General features: G+C 56.2%; 1 protein-coding gene and 1 pseudogene across 1 annotated transcript in view; one reads left to right on the top strand and one right to left on the bottom strand.

The window, feature by feature from the left end:
• The window catches only part of LOC132085559 (zinc finger protein 850-like), a 280,143-nt pseudogene that overhangs the window by 138,407 nt on the left and 121,890 nt on the right, over positions 1-19,846 (bottom strand).
• The window catches only part of LOC132085572 (zinc finger protein 850-like), a gene marked incomplete at its 5' end in the record, with an annotated part of 95,452 nt that continues 85,762 nt past the window's right edge, over positions 10,157-19,846 (top strand). Inside the window, 1 exon segment of the mRNA XM_059491028.1 lies at positions 10,157-10,335. Coding sequence (XP_059347011.1) covers positions 10,157-10,335 — 179 coding nt within the window.

Genomic DNA, 19,846 nt, shown 5'->3' with positions numbered 1-19,846 from the left:
GCCCTCACGCCAGCGGCAACACGCGCCGGACACGGCACAACGAACCCGCCCGAGCCCCCTGCCGCCCCCGAGGCCCGCAGCCGGCCCCGAGGAACCGCACAACCCAGCGCGGCTCCCACCTGCGCTGCGGCCGCCTCCGAGCTCCGCCGCCGCCTCACCGCGCTCCGGCCGCTGCCGCCGCTCACGGCACCGCACACACGCTCCGACAATGCCGCCGCTGCCCAGCCACGGCCGCCCTCAGCCCGCCACCGAGACCCGGCTCCGCCCCGCTCCCACCAATCAGCGCGCCACAACCACGACTGACGGCACCATCGCCCAATCCCAGCCAGGGGCGGGCTCTGCACACGGCACAGCCCCGCCCCGCGCTCTCAGGGACCCCCGGGCTGCGTGAGGGCAGAGCCGGAGCTGAGGAACAGCCCTGGAACGGGCCCGGGCCCGAGGGGGATTGAGCTGAAAACACAAACAAACTTCGCACCTCCCGCCACGGCTTTCCCGGCACTGCGGCTCCGGTGGCTCCGGCTCAGCGGGAAGCCCGGGAGCCTCATTTCTCCTACCCCTAATCAGGAGCATCAGGGCATCGCTTTGATTTCCCCCAAAAAGAGAAAACCGCCCCAAACCCCTGTGGATTAGTGGGGGAGGGGAGAGATTTCTGGCAAAAACTCCCAAAACTCAGAGCAGGATGATGAGAAGCAAGTGAAGAGCCTTAAATGCAGCTTTCCCCCACGCCTCCCTCCTTCCAGCTGCATCTCCTACCCCGGCAGTGCCGCAGACAGGGAATGGGGCCGGGCTCAGTTCATGCCCCGGGGCTTCTCCCTCTGCTCAGGGACTCGTTCCCCTGCTGCACCCTGGGCTCTCTCCCACCGGAAACTTCTCCAGGAACTTCTCCAAGCTGAGTCCATCCCACGGGGAACAGCCCCCTCCAAGTGCTGCAGCGTGGGTCACTGTGCCCCGGGGTCAGTCCTGCCAGGACAGGCTGCTCCAGCGGGACCCTCTGGCCGCGGGGTCACAGCCTCCTCTCAGGCATCGCCGTACTGCAGCGTGGTGGCTCCGGAAGTTGCAGGGGGATCTGTGCATCCCCGTGGATCTGCAGGGGGATCTCTGCATCCCCATGGATCTCTGCATCTGGCACTGGTGTATTTGGAGGCACCAGGAATAGGCTGAGCTCTGCCTGAAGCTCTTCTCACACTGCCCAAACCCTTCCCCGCACAGGGAGGCTTTTACCTCCTCACAGCTCCCCGGGCTGCGTTTCCAGCCCCTCATCGGGTGGGATCTCTGGGCCTTTTCCTCCCCACTGGATTCCTGCACCGTGGAGCCGTTCCAAATGGCCTCTTCCACGAGGTTCTGTCACAGGGATTTGTTCTCCCTGGTCTCTGTCCGCAGTTCAGTGCCTGGGCGAAGAAGGACAAGGAGAGGGAGAGACTGGGAGAAGGGAAAAGGAAAAGGAAGGAGGAGAGGAAGGAACAAGAAGGAGTAAGGAAGGAAGGAGATGGGAGAGGAACATGGATAGATGAAGGACAGAATGAGGAGAAGAAGGAGGGCGGACAAGAAGCAGATGGGATTTGCCTCCATGCCAGAGGGAACGGGAAGGAGATCTCCCCAGTCCATCCCTGGCAGGATGGCGTTGGCAGTGAGGCTGTCCTGCAGCGATGCTGGGCTGGGAGATGGAGCAGCAGAGAGGGGAAAGGGGCAGTGATTCCTCCTGCCCTGCCTGCTGTCCCAGCCTGGAGCATCCTGGCGCTGCCGAGGCCCTTGGAGCGTCCGGCACTCCGGAGCCCGAAGCTCACGGCTGCTTTATAAAGCTGACAAAGTCGGCAGGATGGGTCTGGGTAAGATCTGCAGCAAACTGGGTTTATTGGTACAGGAACAGGGCACAGAGCTGAACAGGGCCCAGGGACAAAGACAGGGCGCAAGCTGAGGGCACAGGGGGTTTTTATAAGGGGTAGTGAGGGTGGAGCTGAGGGTCAGGGACCAATGGATATGGGGGAAAATGGGGCAAAGGAGAAGTTAAGGGTCAGGTCAGCTAATAGGGAAACAGGGGCAGAGGAATGCAGTAAATTAGAGCCAATGGAGGGACAGAGAGGGAGAATATTCTAGAGACTAACCAGAGGTGGGTCACAGGGGTTGAACTAGGGTAATTAAGCCAACGGGCCAATGGGGTAACATAACTTTCCATAAATCAGCATGTGCCTGCAAAGATCTATGGGAGAAGCAAGCTTCTCACCATAACTTTGAAATGTATTCTTCTTATTGGGGACCAGTCCCCCACGGGTGGGAGATTGAGACTCCCATGTGCCTCCACACCAGTGCATCTTCCTTTTCCTCGCAGCCTCCTTCTCCTCCATCCAGACAAAGTTTGGGATTAACAAATCCTGGCTGTGGGGGAAGAACAAGGGGCAAGTAACTTGGGTTTTATGAGAAAGGAGCCTCACTCTTTAGAATTTTTGAAAGTTTAATAAGGAATAATAAGGGACAAATCAGTAACAGCGCTGGGTGCCTGGCGATGGCCAGAGGCACACTGGTTAACCACAGCAACTCTTCTTGTCTAGTTTTTCCATTGTATTGTTCAAATACATATTCATAATTGTTATACACATTCAAACATTACTTTGAATTCGTTTAAATGCTCCAGAAATTCTTTAGGTTGGTTTGACCCCCAACTCGCCTTTTTAGAGCACGTGCAGGAATCGTGGATTGCTGTTTTGAGGGTTGTGTGTCACTCCCTCACATGGGCCCCTGTTCTGTGGTTTCAGCAGGTGACAGTTATTGACATTGGAAGGGTCAGTGGCAGGGATCCTCATCACATCCCTTTTTTAAATGTTGTTTGACCATGCGCAGGGTTTTACCTATTTCCACAAGTACTTGAAATGAACATTAGCTATTTCACAGCTATCTCTGAAGTGTTATTGTCAGTTATTTACAAAAATAAAAACATTAGTTATTATTTCACAAGTACAGCTACTTCTGCAGAAGTTAACATTCTAATGCACAACACATGGCATCTACTTTAATATTTTGCAAAAGCCAAAACTATAATGTATGTTTTTCACACTGTCCACAAACTCAAATATCATCCATAAATGATGTTCTGAGGATATGAGCTACACAGGGGCCAGAGCATTGGCCACAAAATGCTGGCAAATTACACTATAGCAAAAACAGTTAAAAGTGATTAGAAACTGTACTCCATCAAAATCAGTGTGATTAAGAATAGATTGCAGAAGTCAATACCTAATAGCAAAAGCCAACACTACCCAGTTATTTATAACAAACCCAGGGCGGGTTTTTCCCTTGCATGGAGCACTTGGGCCTTCCCCGGGCCCCTTCTGCCCTCGTGCAGAGCCGGTGGCATTTTCCAACACACCCAGTTTGTAACCAAGAGCCGGGTGCAGCCGAGAAGGCTCCAAGCGCCTCCTTCCAGGCTGACTCTGCAGGGGCCGAGGCTGCTCTGGGCTCTGCCAGGGCTCTGCTGGGGCTCAGCTCTGGGCCAGGCTGGGCCCGCTCTCCCCTCACATTGCTCCGGGCAGCTGAGGAACAGCGGGAGGAGGAAGGGACATGGCAAGGCAGTTGAGGGTTAAGAGAGTTTTTATTCAAAAAACTGCCATAACAAACAGGCTCTCCTAACTACAATAAATAAGTACCAGTGCTAACTACCATAACAAACTAGTTGTCCTAACTACTGTAACCGAAAGACGTCCTCAAGTGCTTCATCTGCTCCGCTGCTCCCTCAGTTGCTTCGCTGCAGTGATCAGAGGGGTCAGGCTGGAGGGAGGCTTGGCTGATGATAAAAATGGGTGCTACCCAAAGGACAAAAAGGAAAGAAATGAACTGTTACTTTCCAGAGTCAAGTTCCTCACAGGCTCTGTTGCAACAGGACAAAGGGACATGGTTTGAAACTCCGGAGGGGGAAGCAGGCTCAGATTAGATCTAAGGAAGAATTTTTTAACCAGCAGAGTGGGGAAACACTGACAGAAGGTGCCCAGAGATGTGGGAGGTGCCTCCTCCCTGGAAACATCCAAGCTCAGGTCAGGCAGGGCTCTGGGCCCCCTGAGCTGCTTGAAGATGTCCCTGCTCGCTGTGGGGCACCAGGCCCAGATGAGCTCCAAAGGAGCCTGCCAAGCCACAGCAGGCGAGGATTCTGCTTGCTCTGCGTGTGGAACGCAGCCAGACTGGAGACTGTCGGAGGGGACCCCACAAGAAAACCCCTCCCTGGCGCTGCTGCTTCCCCTGCAGCCCCTGGCCCTCAGCTGCAGCAGCTCCTGGACAGCCCAGCGCCGCTCCTCGTCCGGCTCCAGGCTGCACTCGAGGCAGTCCCGCAGCAGAGCCGACAGGCGCCGGGGCTCCTGCAGCTGCGGGGTCCCGTTCTGCCGGATCAGAGCGCGAGCCTGCAGGGAAAGCAAACTCAGCGCTCTGCCAGCTCCCTTCACACCCACACGGGCTCACATCCACCCCGGGCCTCAGCCCCAGCTCCAGGGGCACTTTCCTCCCTGCCACAGATGCTGCTCAGAGCTCATTTTGCTATGCCAGCAAAAAACCCAAACCCTGGGGCTGCCACAACCACTGCAACATCCAAATGATCTCACCTTGAGAGCCAGTTTCATTGGCTGATTCTGTCAGTAGGAACCTCCATCAGAAATAGCACATTTTGCTTCTCCAAATGTGGACACCAGCTTTACAGGCCATTTTCCAGAGTCAGTGTGGTCTGCCTGTGTTATTTCAGAGGATTCTTACATCAAGTGCATCTCTGCAGTGCCACTGACACTCAAGTAAATACATTCCTGATGCCCCATCCCAGAAACTGCCAGGTAAGAAACAGGAGGTTTGTGTTGCTGAAAGCTCAGGCTTGGTGACACCGAGAAAGTAGCTTGGACTAGGAAAGAAATATGTTAGACTATGAGGATGTTAAACAATCATTATGTTCTCAACATGTTTTCCAGTGAGAAGAATCAGGGGGAAGATCATCTTGCAAAATGGCTTGTTGAAGCTCCTGCAGAAATCTTGTTGGGTTTGGGGGCAGGATTTGGGCGTGGTGTGAGGTTTTCCTGCAAGGTAACATTAGAGCTGATGCACTTGCTTCACATTTTAAGGCCATCCTCACAGCCAGATGAGCTGCAACAACATAAATCGCAAAGCAAATTGTTGCTGGAGACTGAAGAATATTCTTCTGTGTTGGGTCTGGACTCCTCTGGGAATTCCCTTCCCATGTGGAGAAACCTCCAGCTGCTGCTCCCAGTGCAGGGTCCCCCTGTGCTCACAGGCCTCTGCAGCCACTGCAGAATTTGCCTCTTACCATGGCCGCCGTTTCCCTGAAGTAAGGAGGTTCTCCTTCCACCATCCCGATGGTCACAGTGCCAAAGGCCCAAATGTCCACCTTGGGGCCATAAGGAAATCTGGTCACAACTTCTAGGGCCATCCAGTGAGCAGTGCCCACCATGGAGCTGCACTGGTCCTGCTCAGGGCTGAGCTGAGCGCAGAGGCCAAAATCAGCTGAGGACAGAAACAAACCCTGTCAAAGGCAGCTGCAATGAGGAAACCAAGCACCAAGATTCCTCGCTCTCAGTCTGAGAGTGCAAGGTGCAAACTGGACCCTTCAAGAAACCCTCAGCTTTCATGCAGTGGCTTTTACTGATTCCCTTGGAGCTTTAGATTCCCACTGCTGCCCCTCTGGCAGGGCCATAGGCAGAGCAAAGGCACTGCTGGCATCCTGCTCCTCTCCTGAGCTCTCTGCAGGGGCAGCCGCTCTCAGCTGGCAGCAGGGGCCGGGCAGTGCCCCCAGCAGCCCTTGTGGGGCTCTGGCCCTCCCTGGGAAGCAGCCCCACACCCGCAGCCCGGGAGCGCCGTGCCTGTCCAGGAACACCCACCCAGCCTGACAGAGCTGTCCATGCCCAGGAGGATGTTGGAGCTCTTCAGATCCCTGTGGATCACCCGCTTGGAATGGAGGAAATCCAGGCCCTGCAGACACTGAGAGAGAACAATGTGGTAAATAGGTGTGATTCATGCTGATAAAATTGAAACAGTAATCAATATTGATACAGTAATTAATATTTGGAAATAATAAAACAGATAAAAGTTGTAATGCCAAAGAAGAAAGGAAGAGGAGGGGTTCCATCCCCCCTCCTGGCAGATGTTCAAGGATAGGAGGAAAAAGCAAGAGAGAACAGTTACTAAAAGTTAACTGAGAGAAGGGAAAATCTGGTTGGGTCCCAGGAAAATGTCCACTATAAGAGATTTATTGCTTTGATGCTAAATTGTAGTAATATCTTTGTTTTGGCTTACATTGTACTGGCTTGGTGCGCATGTGTAACCCAACGGTGAATTAAAGGACAAAGAGGAAGAGGAGAGGTCTTCATCCAAAATGACCCCCAAAGACTTGTGCGACCACCAAACCGAGTGGTGGAGCATGCACGGTAAAGGTGGAGATGAGGGTGCTGGTAAAAATGTGATGAATTGAAAATGGGAGGAGATGGCATTGACACATGACATATAAGGGGGGAATCCACTTGGCAAGCTTGTACGTGAGGTGGCAAGGGTCCAAGAGCCCTGCACTCCGTACCCCGCAGTTATCTTTTGCTTATGTGCTATTATTTGAACTGAATTATCCCTTATTTTTAATCAAATCATATTGTCGATAATATTTTCTAAACTATTCAATTAAAATTGCTGCTATCTCAAATATTGTTCGGGTTTTTTTTATGATGGGATAATTGGGCAAACATAACAACAAGAAACACGAGGGCAAAAACCAATGGCCAGAATATATCACACAAGAAAGGACAGTTCAGAATTCTGCCAGCAGCAGCTTTGCCGTGACAGGCCAGGAGTGCAGTGCACACAAGCTCCAGGCAAACGGTTCAAGGCACAGCTGAGAACAGCAAATCAAATCCAAACCAGACAGAGAGTACCACAACAGCAGGAGAGAGAACAAGAACAGAGTAGAAGTGCAGTGATGCTGGCAGGCTGTTCACTGCAGAGGCTCTTTCTTCTCCAGCTCACAAAAACAACACAGAAACAAAGCCCTGAGCATGGAGCCACTCCTGTTTTCATGCCCTGTTTGGAAGGATCATCGTGTCCCAGCCATGGGAGTGACAAGCAGCATCCCTCACCTCCCAGCTGACAGCTGCCATCTCTCCTTCAGCCACGCGTGTCTGTCTGACAACATCCTGCAAAATTCCTCCATCCATGTATTCCATCACCAGCCAGAGATCTCCATCAACAAGGAAGCTGGAAGAGGAAACAATGGCATGGAGATGAAAGTGCAGAGCTCAATTCCCCCATGGAAAAGCCTGGAGTGGAGTTTTGTTTCCAGGTCATTTGTCAGTGAGGACAGAATTAGATGGAGAGACATTGCTGCCAGGCTGCACAGCGCTTGGAATCTGCACAGTCTAAAGGAGAAGGAGACACCTGTGAGAAAGGAGAGGCCTTAGATGGCAAGCAGGTGAAAAATGCAGTTTAGCAACAGCCCAGATCAATGTGGAACCACAACCCTTGGCCCCAGCTGGTTCAGCTTCTGGACTCATCAGTTCCACCATTCCCTGCAGAACAAGGCAACACAACTGCCAGGGTTATCCAGGGGAGGAGGCCGTGCAGCACTTGGGACAAAAGCAGTCAGAAAACCTTTCAGAAAGTCCCTTCAGAAACAGGCAAGGCCAGTGAAAACTGGGCAAATGAGGCATTTCTGGAAACAAGAACCCGATATTCCTGGCATCTGTAGCAATGGAAAAGGGCTGGGAAGAAGAAGCCAAGGGAAAAAATTTCTGCTGTGGTTTATCAGCACTTCTTGGGAGACACAGCAAAAGGGGAGGAACTTGAAGGAAAAACCAAAGCAAAGCAACAAAAGCACATGGAGGGAGTGAACTGCCAGGCTGTTGTTTTGGGAAGATGTGGCTGGGTCAGGCATTTTCCAAACAGGCTACAGACTCCGGATGCCAGGAAAGGTTAACGCAGGGCCCGGGCACGGGATAAGAGCTGAAGCACTCACCTGTCCAGAATGTTGACAATGTTGGGGTTCTTGTCCTTCAGGAGCAGGATCTCATTCACAGCTCGTTCCCTGTTCTGCCCTCTGAGACTCATTTTCTTGGTGGCCACCTGAAGGGACATTGCAGCCTTTAACTGCAGGAGTCTGTGGCAGGAGGCCACAGCAAACACGGAGCGAGTCTTTTTGGAGCAACAGAGCCGGGCTGTGCCCTACTGCCTTGGGATGGGACACCAGAGCTCAGCAAGGGCCATTCCCACAGCCCAGTGCTCTGCCAGCCAGGGGCTGCTTACAAGACACATGGTCAGAGACATTTGGCCTTGCAAGCTCTGCAGAAATGGTCCCTCAGCTGTCAGCCTCAAAGCTCTAACAACATTCTCTGCACCTACAGTCTTCTCTAATGGCCTCAACACTCTTATTATTATTCAAACATATTTTGCAAGCAGGAGGTAATTCTGGTTCTGTGAAAACAGAGCAAAACAGCCAGGAACCCTTTAGCAATTCTATGGGATTTCAGATCCAACTGGTGATTGGATGATTTCATTATTTCAGATCCAACTGCTTTGTTTGGGATTGCACAACAAAGCAAACACACATCCATTGCTCAGGTGATCCCTGTCACAGGCTGTCACTGACACCAGACCCAAACACAACTGCAGGATTTAGAAGACAGCTTTGCTCTGAACATCCATCTTCTCATTTCTCTCCCTCTCCCTCTGTGAACAGCTGAAGTTGGACTAATACCCCAAACTGAGCCCAAGCAGGATCTCTCCCTAAATAGGCCTTGAGGTTCCCTTTGAAGATGAAAGGCAGGATGGAAAAACAGCTAAATAATGTTCCTGTCTGAGGCTGGGATGAAGATTAATGGGGCCTCAGTCTCCAGCAGCTGATGCATTCACACTTTTAGATATGAAGACCAAGCCAGCGTGTCCTGCTCTGACAGACACCGCTGCCCTCCTTGCATTCCTTTGGCACTTGAGAAGGACCAAGTCTGTCCCAGCTGTGCTCTGCAGGCTGACACTGCTCTGCCTTTAGAGGAGCAGCCTGGGCAGGAAAGCTCGGCTGGCCCGCAGAGCTGCAGCCACAGTTCCCAGCAGAGGGGAAAGCCCTGCAGAGCTGCCACACAGGAGGCAGGAACTGGGGAGGAGGTGGGATTAGGAAAGAGGAGGAGGAGGAGGAAGGAGAGAGGAAAAGGAGGAGCAGGAAGAGGAGGAGCAGGAACAGGAGGTTCCAGTGCCCCCTGTGGCCGCTGCCAAGGGACCATCGCTCCCAGGTCGTCTGCAGGTGAGCGGGGAGGGGGAGCTCGTCCCAAATCCATCGGGGGGTCCCTGAGAGGGTTTTTTATTGGGGTGTGTTTGGAGCTCGCAGGTTGTGGAATTGCCCCCAAATATCATCTGGTGTCTCTGGGAGGTTTTTTTCTCTGTGTGTGTAGGTTTGGATCTTGCAGGAGCCCAAAGCTGAGCCCCTTGGGGGATCTTTGGGGGCCCACGTGGCCATTGCCCAGTATGGGCAGGGGAGGACATTGGTCCTGGGGACCCCCGGGAGAGCAGAGGAGGGAACCCCTGGGACCCCCAGAGTGGGGAGAGCAGAGAGGGGCGATCCCAGAGCTGGGGGACCCCAGCAGACTGGAAAGGGGGGGAGCCTGGAGAGGAGGGACCCCTGGGATCCCTGGAATGTCAAAGCAGAGCATCAGGGGAGAAGGGCCCCCATGGACCCCCAAAAGCCCCTGGATCATCCCTAAGCAGGACGCTGGAGAATGGAGAACCCCTGGAACCATTGGACCCCCATGAAAGGAAACTTCTGGAACCCCAAAAGTGGACAGATGAGCAATAGGGAACTCCTGGGAGAGCTTTTTCGGGCTGAATCTTGACCTTGTGGAGATTTTCATGGACACAAGACTCCTGCTGAGTTCCAGAGATGGACCTGGCCAGGAGGAGCCTCTACTCCAAGGCGCTCCCACCTTGGTTTCCTCCAAACCAGGGTTTGTCATTCCCAAGCTGTGGCCAGATGGAGGAGGAGGAAAAGCCCCAGAGATCCCTCACAAGGAGGGGCTGCAAACCCAGCCCAGGGAGGGGTGAGGAGGAAAGAGCTTCCCTGAGCCAGGAAGGCGGCCAGAGATGCAGCCAGAGCTCAGAGCTGGTGGAGCCTCATGGCAGGGAGAAGCCCCACAAGTGTTTGGAATGTGGGAAGGGTTTCAGCTCCAGCTCCACCCTGATGGAACACCTGAACATCCACACTGGGGAGAGGACCTGGGAGTGTGGGGAATGTCAGAAGAGCTTCAGGTGGGATTCAGAGATCATCACTCACCAGCATTTCCACACCAGTTAGAGGTCCTGCGAGTGTCCCGAGTGTGGGAAGAGCTTCGTGCGCTGCTCCAGCTCCATCCCCCATGGGAGAATCTGCCCTGGATGATCCCCAGTGACCCCCGTTGGGCAGAGCCCTGGTGACCCCTGTTCTAGGTGATCCGTGTTGGGCAGGAGGAAGGTGTTGGGAGATTTCTTTCCCTTCTCCTTGTGCTGCTGTGATTTGGTTGGTAATAAATTCCCTCCGTGTGCCCAGGCTGGATCTGTTGTGCCCGTGCGGGATTTGCTGCGGGATCTCTCCCGGTCCTTGTCCCCACGCAGGATCCCTCGGTTCCATTTTCTGTCCCTGTGCGGCTGCGGGGGCAGGGACAGAGCGGCTCTGGGGGTGCCTGGCATCGGGCCAGCGTCACCGCTCGCCACGGACACCCCTGAGATGCCGCGCACCTGGGCACGCATTGCTGGGCTCACCTGAGCTCCCACCTGCCCAGCGCCTCAAGGTTCCCCCTCCACAAAAAACCCCCAGCCCGGGGCTGCAGCGTCCCGGAAAGGCCTCAGCCAATGGCAGTGCAAGCAGGAGGCAGTACAGCCAATGAGAGCTCGGGGCGTTGGATTGCCTCATCGGTTGCCGGGCAGAGCCCGTGGCCGATCGCCGCCCAGAAGCGGCGGCAGCCAATGAGAGCGCGCGGCGCTGCCGAGCCCGCCCTGCTCCGGGCTGGCGCTCCCAGCACAGCGCGGCTGCTTTGGGGCTGCTGCTCCCTGCCCGGCCCCGGCCATGGGGCGAGGGGCGGCAGCTGGGGCCCTGCTGGTGGCACTGGTGGTGCTGGGAGCCCCCCCGGCTGCGGGCGCGGAGCTCTCGGGTGAGCGGGGGGCGGGAGGCGCTGGGACAGGGGGGGAGAAGGGGGAAAAGGGGGCGAAGGGGGGAGGCCGGAACGGAGGGGGAGGAGGAAGGGACCCCCCCAAAGGGAGAGCGGGAGGGACTGAGGGGTGGGGGGAGGAGAGGGAGCGGTGGGAGAGGCTGGGGAAGGGGGGAAAAGGGGACGGGGGAACCTCAAAACTGAGCGGGAGGGAGGCTGGAGATTGAGGGATTTGTGGGAAAATGGGGAAATGGGACCCCAAAAGTGATTTTGGGAGCGGCCGGAGGTGGGAGGGGAGAGGATGTGGAAGGGGAAATGGGGGAAGGGCGGCAAAGAGGAAGCGGCAGCGCGGGCAGGAGGTTCCCATGGCGGCCGTGGGGCACAGGGGGTGTGGACTGGGGATCCGGGGTGGGCCCCGGAGCTCTGGGGGTGCGGAGCGGGGGGCGGCCCCTGAGCTGTGTCCGGCACACACAGGGGTGTTTCAGCTCATGTTTACCCTGCCAATGACCCTGGAGCCCCTCAAAACCTCCCTGGGAATCTCCCCAGAGCCCCCAGCCCTCCTTGTGCCCATCCCCGGGGCCTCCCAGTCCCTCCCAGTCCCTCTCACTCCCTCCCAACACATTCCCAGTCCATCCGAGCCCATCCCCAGTCCCTCCCACCACTTTCCCCTGGCCAATCCTTGTCACTCCCCGTCATTCCCAATCGCTCCCAGTCCCTTCCCAGTCTATCCCAGTCCTTCTCCAGCCCACCCCAGCCCTCCCCTCTCTCTCCCAGTGCCCCCCAGCTGATCCCAGTGTGTCCCCGCTCTCTCTCTGTCTCTCCCAGTGTCCCCCAGCGTGTCCATCTCGCTGGTGCCCCCCTCGTGCTCCCAGCCCGGCCCCGGCCGCCTGCTCTGCTCCGTGATGGATTTCTACCCCGCTGCCATCCAGGTGAGGTGGTTCCAGGGCCAGCAAGAGCTCTCGGAGCACGTGGTGGCCACCGACGTGGTCCCCAACGGGGACTGGACCGACAAGCTGCTGGTGCTGCTGGAAACGCCGCCGCGGCGCGGGCTCAGCTACAGCTGCCAGGTGGAGCACGTCAGCCTGGAGCAGCCCCTGAGGCGGCACTGGGGTACGGGGGAGCCCCTGGGGGCGCTGGCAGAGCCGCTGGGCTGTGCTGGGAGCCACTGGGAGGGAGCTGGAGAGAGCCGGGCTGGAACTGGGAGAGGGGCTGGGCAAGGGCTGGGCAAGGGCTGGGCAGGGGTTTGGGGGATGCTGGGGAGGGTGGGATGGGCTTGGGGGGATCCTGGTGGGCACTGGGAGGGAGTTTGGGGGTGCTGGGTGTGACTGGGAGGGAGTTTGGGGGTCCCGGGTGTGACTAGGAGGGATCGCAGTGAGCCCGGAGGGGCTGGAAGGAGATCGGCGATGGCAAAACGGGGCTCGCCATGAGCTCGGTTGTGCTGGGCACAGCCTGGGAGGGCTCTGGCTGAGTCCTGCTGGGGCTGCCAAGGGACTGCGAGAGGCTTTGGGGGTCCTGGGGCGCTGGGGGCAACTGGGAGGGGGCTGTGGGATGCTGAGAGGGACGGGAGGGGCTTTGGTGGCTCCTGGCCAGGATGAAAAGGGATCGGGGGTAGGTTTCAGGGGGTCCTGGCTGAGCTGGGGGCCACAGGGAGGGCGCTGGGAGGAGCTCGGGGTGTCGCTGAGAGGTTTTGGGGGTGCTGAGCCCTGCGGACCTCCCAGAGATGCCGCCGGACGCCGCCCGCAGCAAGATGCTGACGGGCATCGGGGGCTTCGTCTTGGGCTTCGTCTTCCTGGCGCTGGGGCTCGGCTTCTCCCTGCGCAAGAAGGTCAGGGCGGGTGCCGGGGGTGGCGTCCCCGCCGAGGCGGAGCGTGTGCGCTCCCGCCGGGGCCCCAGCCCGGTGTCACCCTCTTTTCTCTGCCCACAGAGCTCCTGAGCCGGCGGCGGCCGCAGCCCCTCCCCGTGGGCTCGGGCCCGGCCGGGACCCCCCGCTCCGTCCCCACTCCGCTGATTTTGGGGGGTCCCGTGTCCCCCCCAGCCTCGCTGGCGCTCTGCCCCCGCCCCGTGCCTGCTCCCAGTGCTCCCAATAAAGCTTCCCAGTTGGGCCCGGGGCCGTTTATTGGGGGGCGATGGGGAGGGGTTTGGGGGGGGGCGATTGGTCGGATTTGGGCAAAGGGAGGGGGACAAAGGGTGGGGGCTGGGCCCGGGGGGAGGGGTCGCTGCCCGCGGATCCCGCAGTTCCCGGTGCGGGACGAGCTCCGTGCGCCGCTCCATCTCCATCCCCCGTGGGAGGATCCCCGCTGGATAATCCCGGGTGACCCCCAGGGTCAGAGCCCCCCGTGTTGGAAACACTCCTGGCTGGGGGTTCCACATCTTCCTGGGCCCCCCGTGGACACCTCGATGAAGGCCGGGGGGTCCCCACTACTTTTCTTGTTTCTGCTCCTCTCCTCATCTCCCCCTTCTCTTCCCCCGGTTCAATCCCTCCCCCCTATCCCCCCCTGCTCCTCCTCCCGCTTCCTTCCCCTCTTCTCTCTCACAGCCCCCGCCCCTTTCTCCATGGTTTCTTGAAGGGTCCAGTTCCATCTTTCCTTGGCTACAGCCCTGAGGGCTTTTCCCGATGACTTCACAACTGCACTCTCAGACTGAGAGCAGGGAATCTTGGTGCTTGGTTTCCTCATTGCAGCTGCCTTTGACAGGGTTTGTTTCTGTCCTCAGCTGATTTTGGCCTCTGCACTCAGCTCAGCCCTGAGCAGGACGAGTGCAGCTCCATGGTGGGCACTGCTCACTGGGTGGCCCCAGAAGTTGTGACCAGATCTCCTTATGGCCCCAAGGTGGACATCTGGGCCTTTGGCATTGTGACCATCGAGATGGTGGAAGGAGAACCTCCTTACTTCAGGGAAACGGCGGCCATGGTAAGAGGCAAATTCTGCAGTGGCTGCAGAGGCCTGTGAGCACAGGGGGACCCTGCACTGGGAGCAGCAGCTGGAGATTTCTGCACATGGGAAGGGAATTCCCAGAGGAGTCCAGACCCAACACAGAAGAATATTCTTCAGTCTCCAGCAACAATTTGCTTTGGGATTTATGTTGTTGCCGCTCATCTGACTGTGAGGATGGCCTTAAAATGTGAAGCAAGTGCATCAGGTCTAATGTTACCTTGCAAGAAAACCCCACACCAACCCCACATCCCAGCCCCAAACCCAAGAAGTTTTCTGCAGGAGTTTCTAAAAGAGGTTTTGTGAGATGATTTCCCCCTGATTCTTCTCACTGGAAAACTTGTTGAAAACATAAGGATGATTGTTTAACATCCCCAAAGTCTAAAGTATTTCTTTCCTAGTCCAAGCTACTTTCTCTGTGTCACCAAGCCTGAGCTTTCAGCAACACAAACCTCCTGGTCCTTGCCTGGCGGTTTCTGGGATGGGGCATCAGGAATGTATTTACTTGAGTGTCAGTGGCACTGCAGAGATGCACTTGATGTAAGAATCCTCTGAAATAACACAGGCAGACCACACTGACTCTGGAAAATGGCCTGTAAAGCTGGTGTCCCCATTTGGAGAAGCAAAATGTGCTATTTCTGATGGAGGTTCCTACTGACAGAGTCAGCCAATGAAACTGGCTCTCAAGGCGAGATCATTTGGATGTTGCAGTGGCTGTGGCAGCCCCAGGGTTTGGGTGTTTTGGTTGGCATAGCAAAATGAGCTCTGAGCAGCATCTGTGGCAGGGAGGAAAGTGCCCCTGGAGCTGGGGCTGAGGCCCCGGGGTGGATGTGAGCCCATGTGGGTGTGAAGGGAGCTGGCAGAGCGCTGAGTTTGCTTTCCCTGCAGGCTCGCGCTCTGATCCGGCAGAACGGGACCCCGCAGCTGCAGGAGCCCCGGCGCCTGTCGGCTCTGCTGCGGGACTGCCTCGAGTGCAGCCTGGAGCCGGACGAGGAGCGGCGCTGGGCTGCCCAGGAGCTGCTGCAGCTGAGGGCCAGGGGCTGCAGGGGAAGCAGCAGCACCAGGGAGGGGTTTACTTGTGGGGTCCCCTCCGACAGTCTCCAGTCTGGCTGCGTTCCACACGCAGAGCAAGCAGAATCCTCGCCTGCTGTGGCTTGGCAGGCTCCTTTGGAGCTCATCTGGGCCTGGTGCCCCACAGTGAGCAGGGACATCTTCGAGCAGCTCAGGGGGCCCAGAGCCCTGCCTGACCTGAGCTTGGATGTTTCCAGGGAGGAGGCACCTCCCACATCTCTGGGCACCTTCTGTCAGTGTTTCCCCACTCTGCTGGTTAAAAAATTCTTCCTTAGATCTAATCTGAGCCTGCTTCCCTCTCCTGAGTTTCAAACCATTTCCCTTTGTCCTGTTGCAACAGAGCCTGTGAGGATCTTGACTCTGGAAAGTAACAGTTCGTTTCTTTCATTTTTATCCTTTGGACAGTACCCATTTTTATCATCAGCCAAGCCTCTCTCCAGCCTGACCCCTCTGATCACTACAGTGAAGCAACTGAGAGAGCAGCGGAGGACATGAAGCCCTTGAGGACAGATTTCAGTTACATAAGTAAGGACAACTAGTTAGTTATGGTAGTTAGCACTAGTAGTTAGTTATGGTAGTTAGGACAGCCTGTTTTTTATGGCAGTTGTTTGAATAAAAACTCTCTTAACCCTCAACTGCCTTGCCGTGTCCCTTCCTTCTCCCGCTGTGCCTCAGCTGCCCAGAGCAATGTGAGGGGAGAGCAGGCCCAGCCTGGCCCAGAGCTGAGCCCCAGCAGAGCCCTGGCAGAGCCCAGAGCAGCCTCGGGCCCTGCAGAGTCAGCCTGGAAGGAGGCGCTTGGAGCCTTCTCGGCTGCACCCGGCTCTCGGTTACAAACTGGGTGTGCTGGAAAATGCCACCGGCTCTGCACGAGGGCAGAAGGGGCCCGGGGAAGGCCCAAGTGCTCCATGCAAGGGAAAAACCTGCCCTGGCTTTGTTATAAATAACTGGGTAATGTTGGCTTTTGCTATTAGGTATGGACTTTTGCAAACTATTCTTAATCACACTGATTTTGATAGAGTACAGTTTCTAATCACTTTTAACTGTTTTTGCTATAGTGTAATTTGTCAGCTTTTTGTGGCCAATGCCCTGGCCCCTGTGTAGCTCATATCCTCAGAACATCATTTATGGATGATATTTTAGTTTGTGGACAGGATGAAAAACATAAATTATAGTTTTGGATATGTTGCAAAATATTAAAGTGGATGTCATGTGTTGTGCATTAGAATGTTAATTTTGCAGAAGTAGCTGTAGTTGTGAAATAATAAGTAATGCTTTTATTTTTTATAAAAAACTGACAATAACACATCAGAGATGTTTGTGAAATAGATAATGTTCATTTCAAGTACTTGTAGAAGTATCTAAAACCGTCTGCATGGTCAGATAACATTTAAGGAAGGGATGTGATGAGGAGCCCTGCCACTGACCCTTCCACTGTCAATAACTGTCACCTGCTGAAACCACAGAACAGGGGCCCTTGTGAGGGAGTGACACACAACCCTCAAAACAGCAATCCACGATTCCTGCACTTGCTCTAAAACGGTGAGTTGGGGGTCAAACCAACCCAAAGAATTCCTAGAGCATTTAAACAAGTTCAGAGAAATGTTTGAATGTGTATAACAATTATGAATATGTATTTGAACAATACACTGGAGAAACTAGACAAGAAGAGTTGCTGTGGTTAACCAGTGTGCCTCTGGCCATCGCCAAGCACCCAGCCCTGTTACTGATTTGCCCCTTATTATTCCTTATTAAACTTTCAAAAATTCCAAAGAGTGAGGCTCCTTTCTCATAAAACCCAAGGTGCTCACCCCTTGTTCTTACCCCAAAGCCAGGATTTGTCAATCCTAAACTTTGTCTCGACGGAGGAGAAGGAGGCTGCAAGAAAAAGGAAGATGCACTGGTGTGGAGGCCCATGGGAGTCTCAATCTCCCACCCGTGGAGGACTGGTCCTCAAGAAGAAGAATAGATTTCAAGGTTATGGTGAGAAGCTTGCTTCTCCCATAGATCTTTGCAGGCACATGCTGATTTATGGAATGTTATGTTGCCCCATTGGCCCGTTGGCCTAATTACCCAGTTCAAACCCTATTACCCATCTTTGGTCAGTCCCTAGAATGTTCTCCCTCTCTGTCCCTCCATTGGCTCTAATTTACTGCATTCCTCTGCCCCTGTTTCCCCATTAGCTGACCCGATCCTTAACCCCTCCTTTGCCCCATTTTACCCCATATCCATTGGTCCCTGACCCTCAGCTCCACCCTCACTACCCCATATAAAAACCCCCTGTGCCCTCAGCTTGCGCCCTGTCTTTGTCCCTGGGCCCTGTTCAGCTCTGTGCCCTGTTCCTGTACCAATAAACCCAGTTTGCTGCAGATCATACCCAGACCCATCCTGACGACTTTGTCAGCTTTATAAAGCAGCCGTGAGCTTCGGGCTCCGGAGTGCCGGACGCTCCAAGGGCCTCGGCAGCGCCAGGACGCTCCAGGCTGGGACAGCCAGGCAGGGCAGGAGGAATCACTGCCCCTTTCCCCTCTCTGCTGCTCCATCTCCCAGCCCAGCATCGCTGCAGGATAGCCTCACTGCCAACGCCATCCTGCCAGAGATGGACTGGGGGGATCTCCTTCCCCTTCCCTCTGGCATGGAGGCAAATCCCATCTTCTCCTTGTCTGCCCTCCTTCCTCTTCTCATTCTGTCCTTCATCCATCCACGTTCCTTTCCCATCTCCACCAGGGAGGACAAGGCCCAGAGATCCCACACGAGGAGGGGCTGCAAACCCAGCCTGGGGAGCTGAGAGGAGGTAAAAGCCTCCCTGTGCTGGGAAGGGTGTGGGGAATGTGAGAAGAGCTTCAGGCAGAGCTCAGCCTATTCCTGGTGCCTCCAAAACCGGCGGTGCCAGATACAGAGATCCACGGGGCAGCAAAGATCCCCCTGCAGATCCCTGGAGCTGCCAAGATCCCCCTGCAGATCCATTTGGATACAGAAATCGCCCTGCAGATCCATGGGGATGCAGAGATCCCCCTGCAGCCCCCGGAGCAGCCACGCTGAGCACGGCGATGCCTGAGAGGAGGCTGTGACCCCGCGGCCAGAGGGCCCCGCTGGAGCAGCCTGTCCTGGCAGGACTGACCCCGGGGCACAGTGACCCACGCTGCAGCACTTGGAGGGGACTGTGCCCCATGGGATGGACTCAGCTTGGAGAAGTTCCTGGAGAAGTCTCCGGTGGGAGAGAGCCCAGGGTGCAGCAGGGGAACGACTCCTGTCCCTGAGCAGACGGAGAAGCCCCGGGGAATGAACTGAGCCCGGCCCCATTCTCTGTCTGCGGCACTGCCGGGGTAGGAGGTGCAGCTGGAAGGAGGGAGGCGTGGGGGAAAGCTGCATTTAAGGCTCTTCACTTACTTCTCATTATCCTGCTCTGAGTTTTAGGAGTTTTCTGTCAGAAATCTCTCCCCTCCCCCACTCATCCACAGGGTTGGGGGTGGTTTTCTCTTTTTGGGGGAAATCAAAGCGATGCACTGATGCTCCTGATTAGGGGTAGGAGAAATGAGGCTCCAGGGCTTCCCGCTGAGCCGGAGCCACCGGAGCCGCAGTGCCGGGAAAGCCGTGGCGGGAGGTGCGGAGAAGTTTGTTTGTGTTTTCAGCTCAATCCCCTCGGGCCCGGGCCCGTTCCAGGGCTGTTCCTCAGCTCCGGCTCTGCCCTCACGCAGGCTGGGGGTCCCTGAGAGCGCGGGGCGGGGCTGTGCCGTGTGCAGAGCCCGCCCCTGGCTGCGATTGGGCGATGGTGCCGTCAGTCGTGGTTGTGGCGCGCTGATTGGTGGGAGCGGGGCGGAGCAGGGTCTCGGTGGCGGGCTTAGGGCGGCCGTGGCTGGGCAGCGGCGGCATTGTCGGAGCGTGTGTGCGGTGCCGTGAGCGGCGGCAGCGGCCGGAGCGCGGTGAGGCGGCGGCGGAGCTCGGAGGCGGCCGCAGCGCAGGTGGGAGCCGCGCTGGGTTGTGCAGGGGCTCGGGGCTGGCTGCGGGCCTCGGGGGCGGCAGGGGGCTCGGGCGGGTTCGTTGTGCCGTGTCCGGCGCGTGTTGCCGCTGGCGTGAGGGCGCTGCGGGAGCGGCTGCCCGCGGTCTCCTTGCGGCCGCTGCCTCGGCAGGAGCCGCTGGCGGAGCAGCGCTGGCTCGGCCCGGTTGCTGTGGCTGGGACAGAGGGGGCTGCCCCGTGCCCGGGGCTGTGCGGGGAAATTGCCGTGGCCGGAGGTTTCTGTGCGCAGAGGAGACAGAGGAGTCCTGTAAAAGTGACTTTATTGCTGAGCAGAGGGAGAGGCCGAGGGGCATTTGCCGTGCGCTCTCTGCCATTGTTGTAGTTCGCAGCCTGGTTTTTCTCCTCATTTTCCCGGCTCATCTCCCTCTCCCTTTGCCCCCTGGCTGAGGTACTTGGAGGATTCAGACTTCCCGATTCGCCAACTGCATGTCCTCGTTAATGTGCACCCCCACTTTCGTATAACAGTTGATTTTCATGGCTCTGTTAAGTCTTTGTTCTTCTCCTGAAGAACAAAATTCCTGAAGTTTAGGAATTTTAGCGGGACTTTCTGTGAGCAGCAGTCCCTGTTAAATAGCAACATTTGTTGAAACTGATGTTTTCTCCCTTCCTTGTCTATGAGTCCCTGACCCAATCTCCAGGCAGATTCACTCAGTGAATGTTTTTTCTTTTTAATTTTATTTTCTTTTTATTTTCAGTTTTTTTTC

Source organism: Ammospiza nelsoni, chromosome 31, assembly GCF_027579445.1.
Source record: "Ammospiza nelsoni isolate bAmmNel1 chromosome 31, bAmmNel1.pri, whole genome shotgun sequence".
Taxonomy (NCBI): domain Eukaryota; kingdom Metazoa; phylum Chordata; class Aves; order Passeriformes; family Passerellidae; genus Ammospiza; species Ammospiza nelsoni.
Note: the sequence above shows the minus strand (reverse complement) of the source record. Positions and strands in the feature narration are given on the sequence as shown.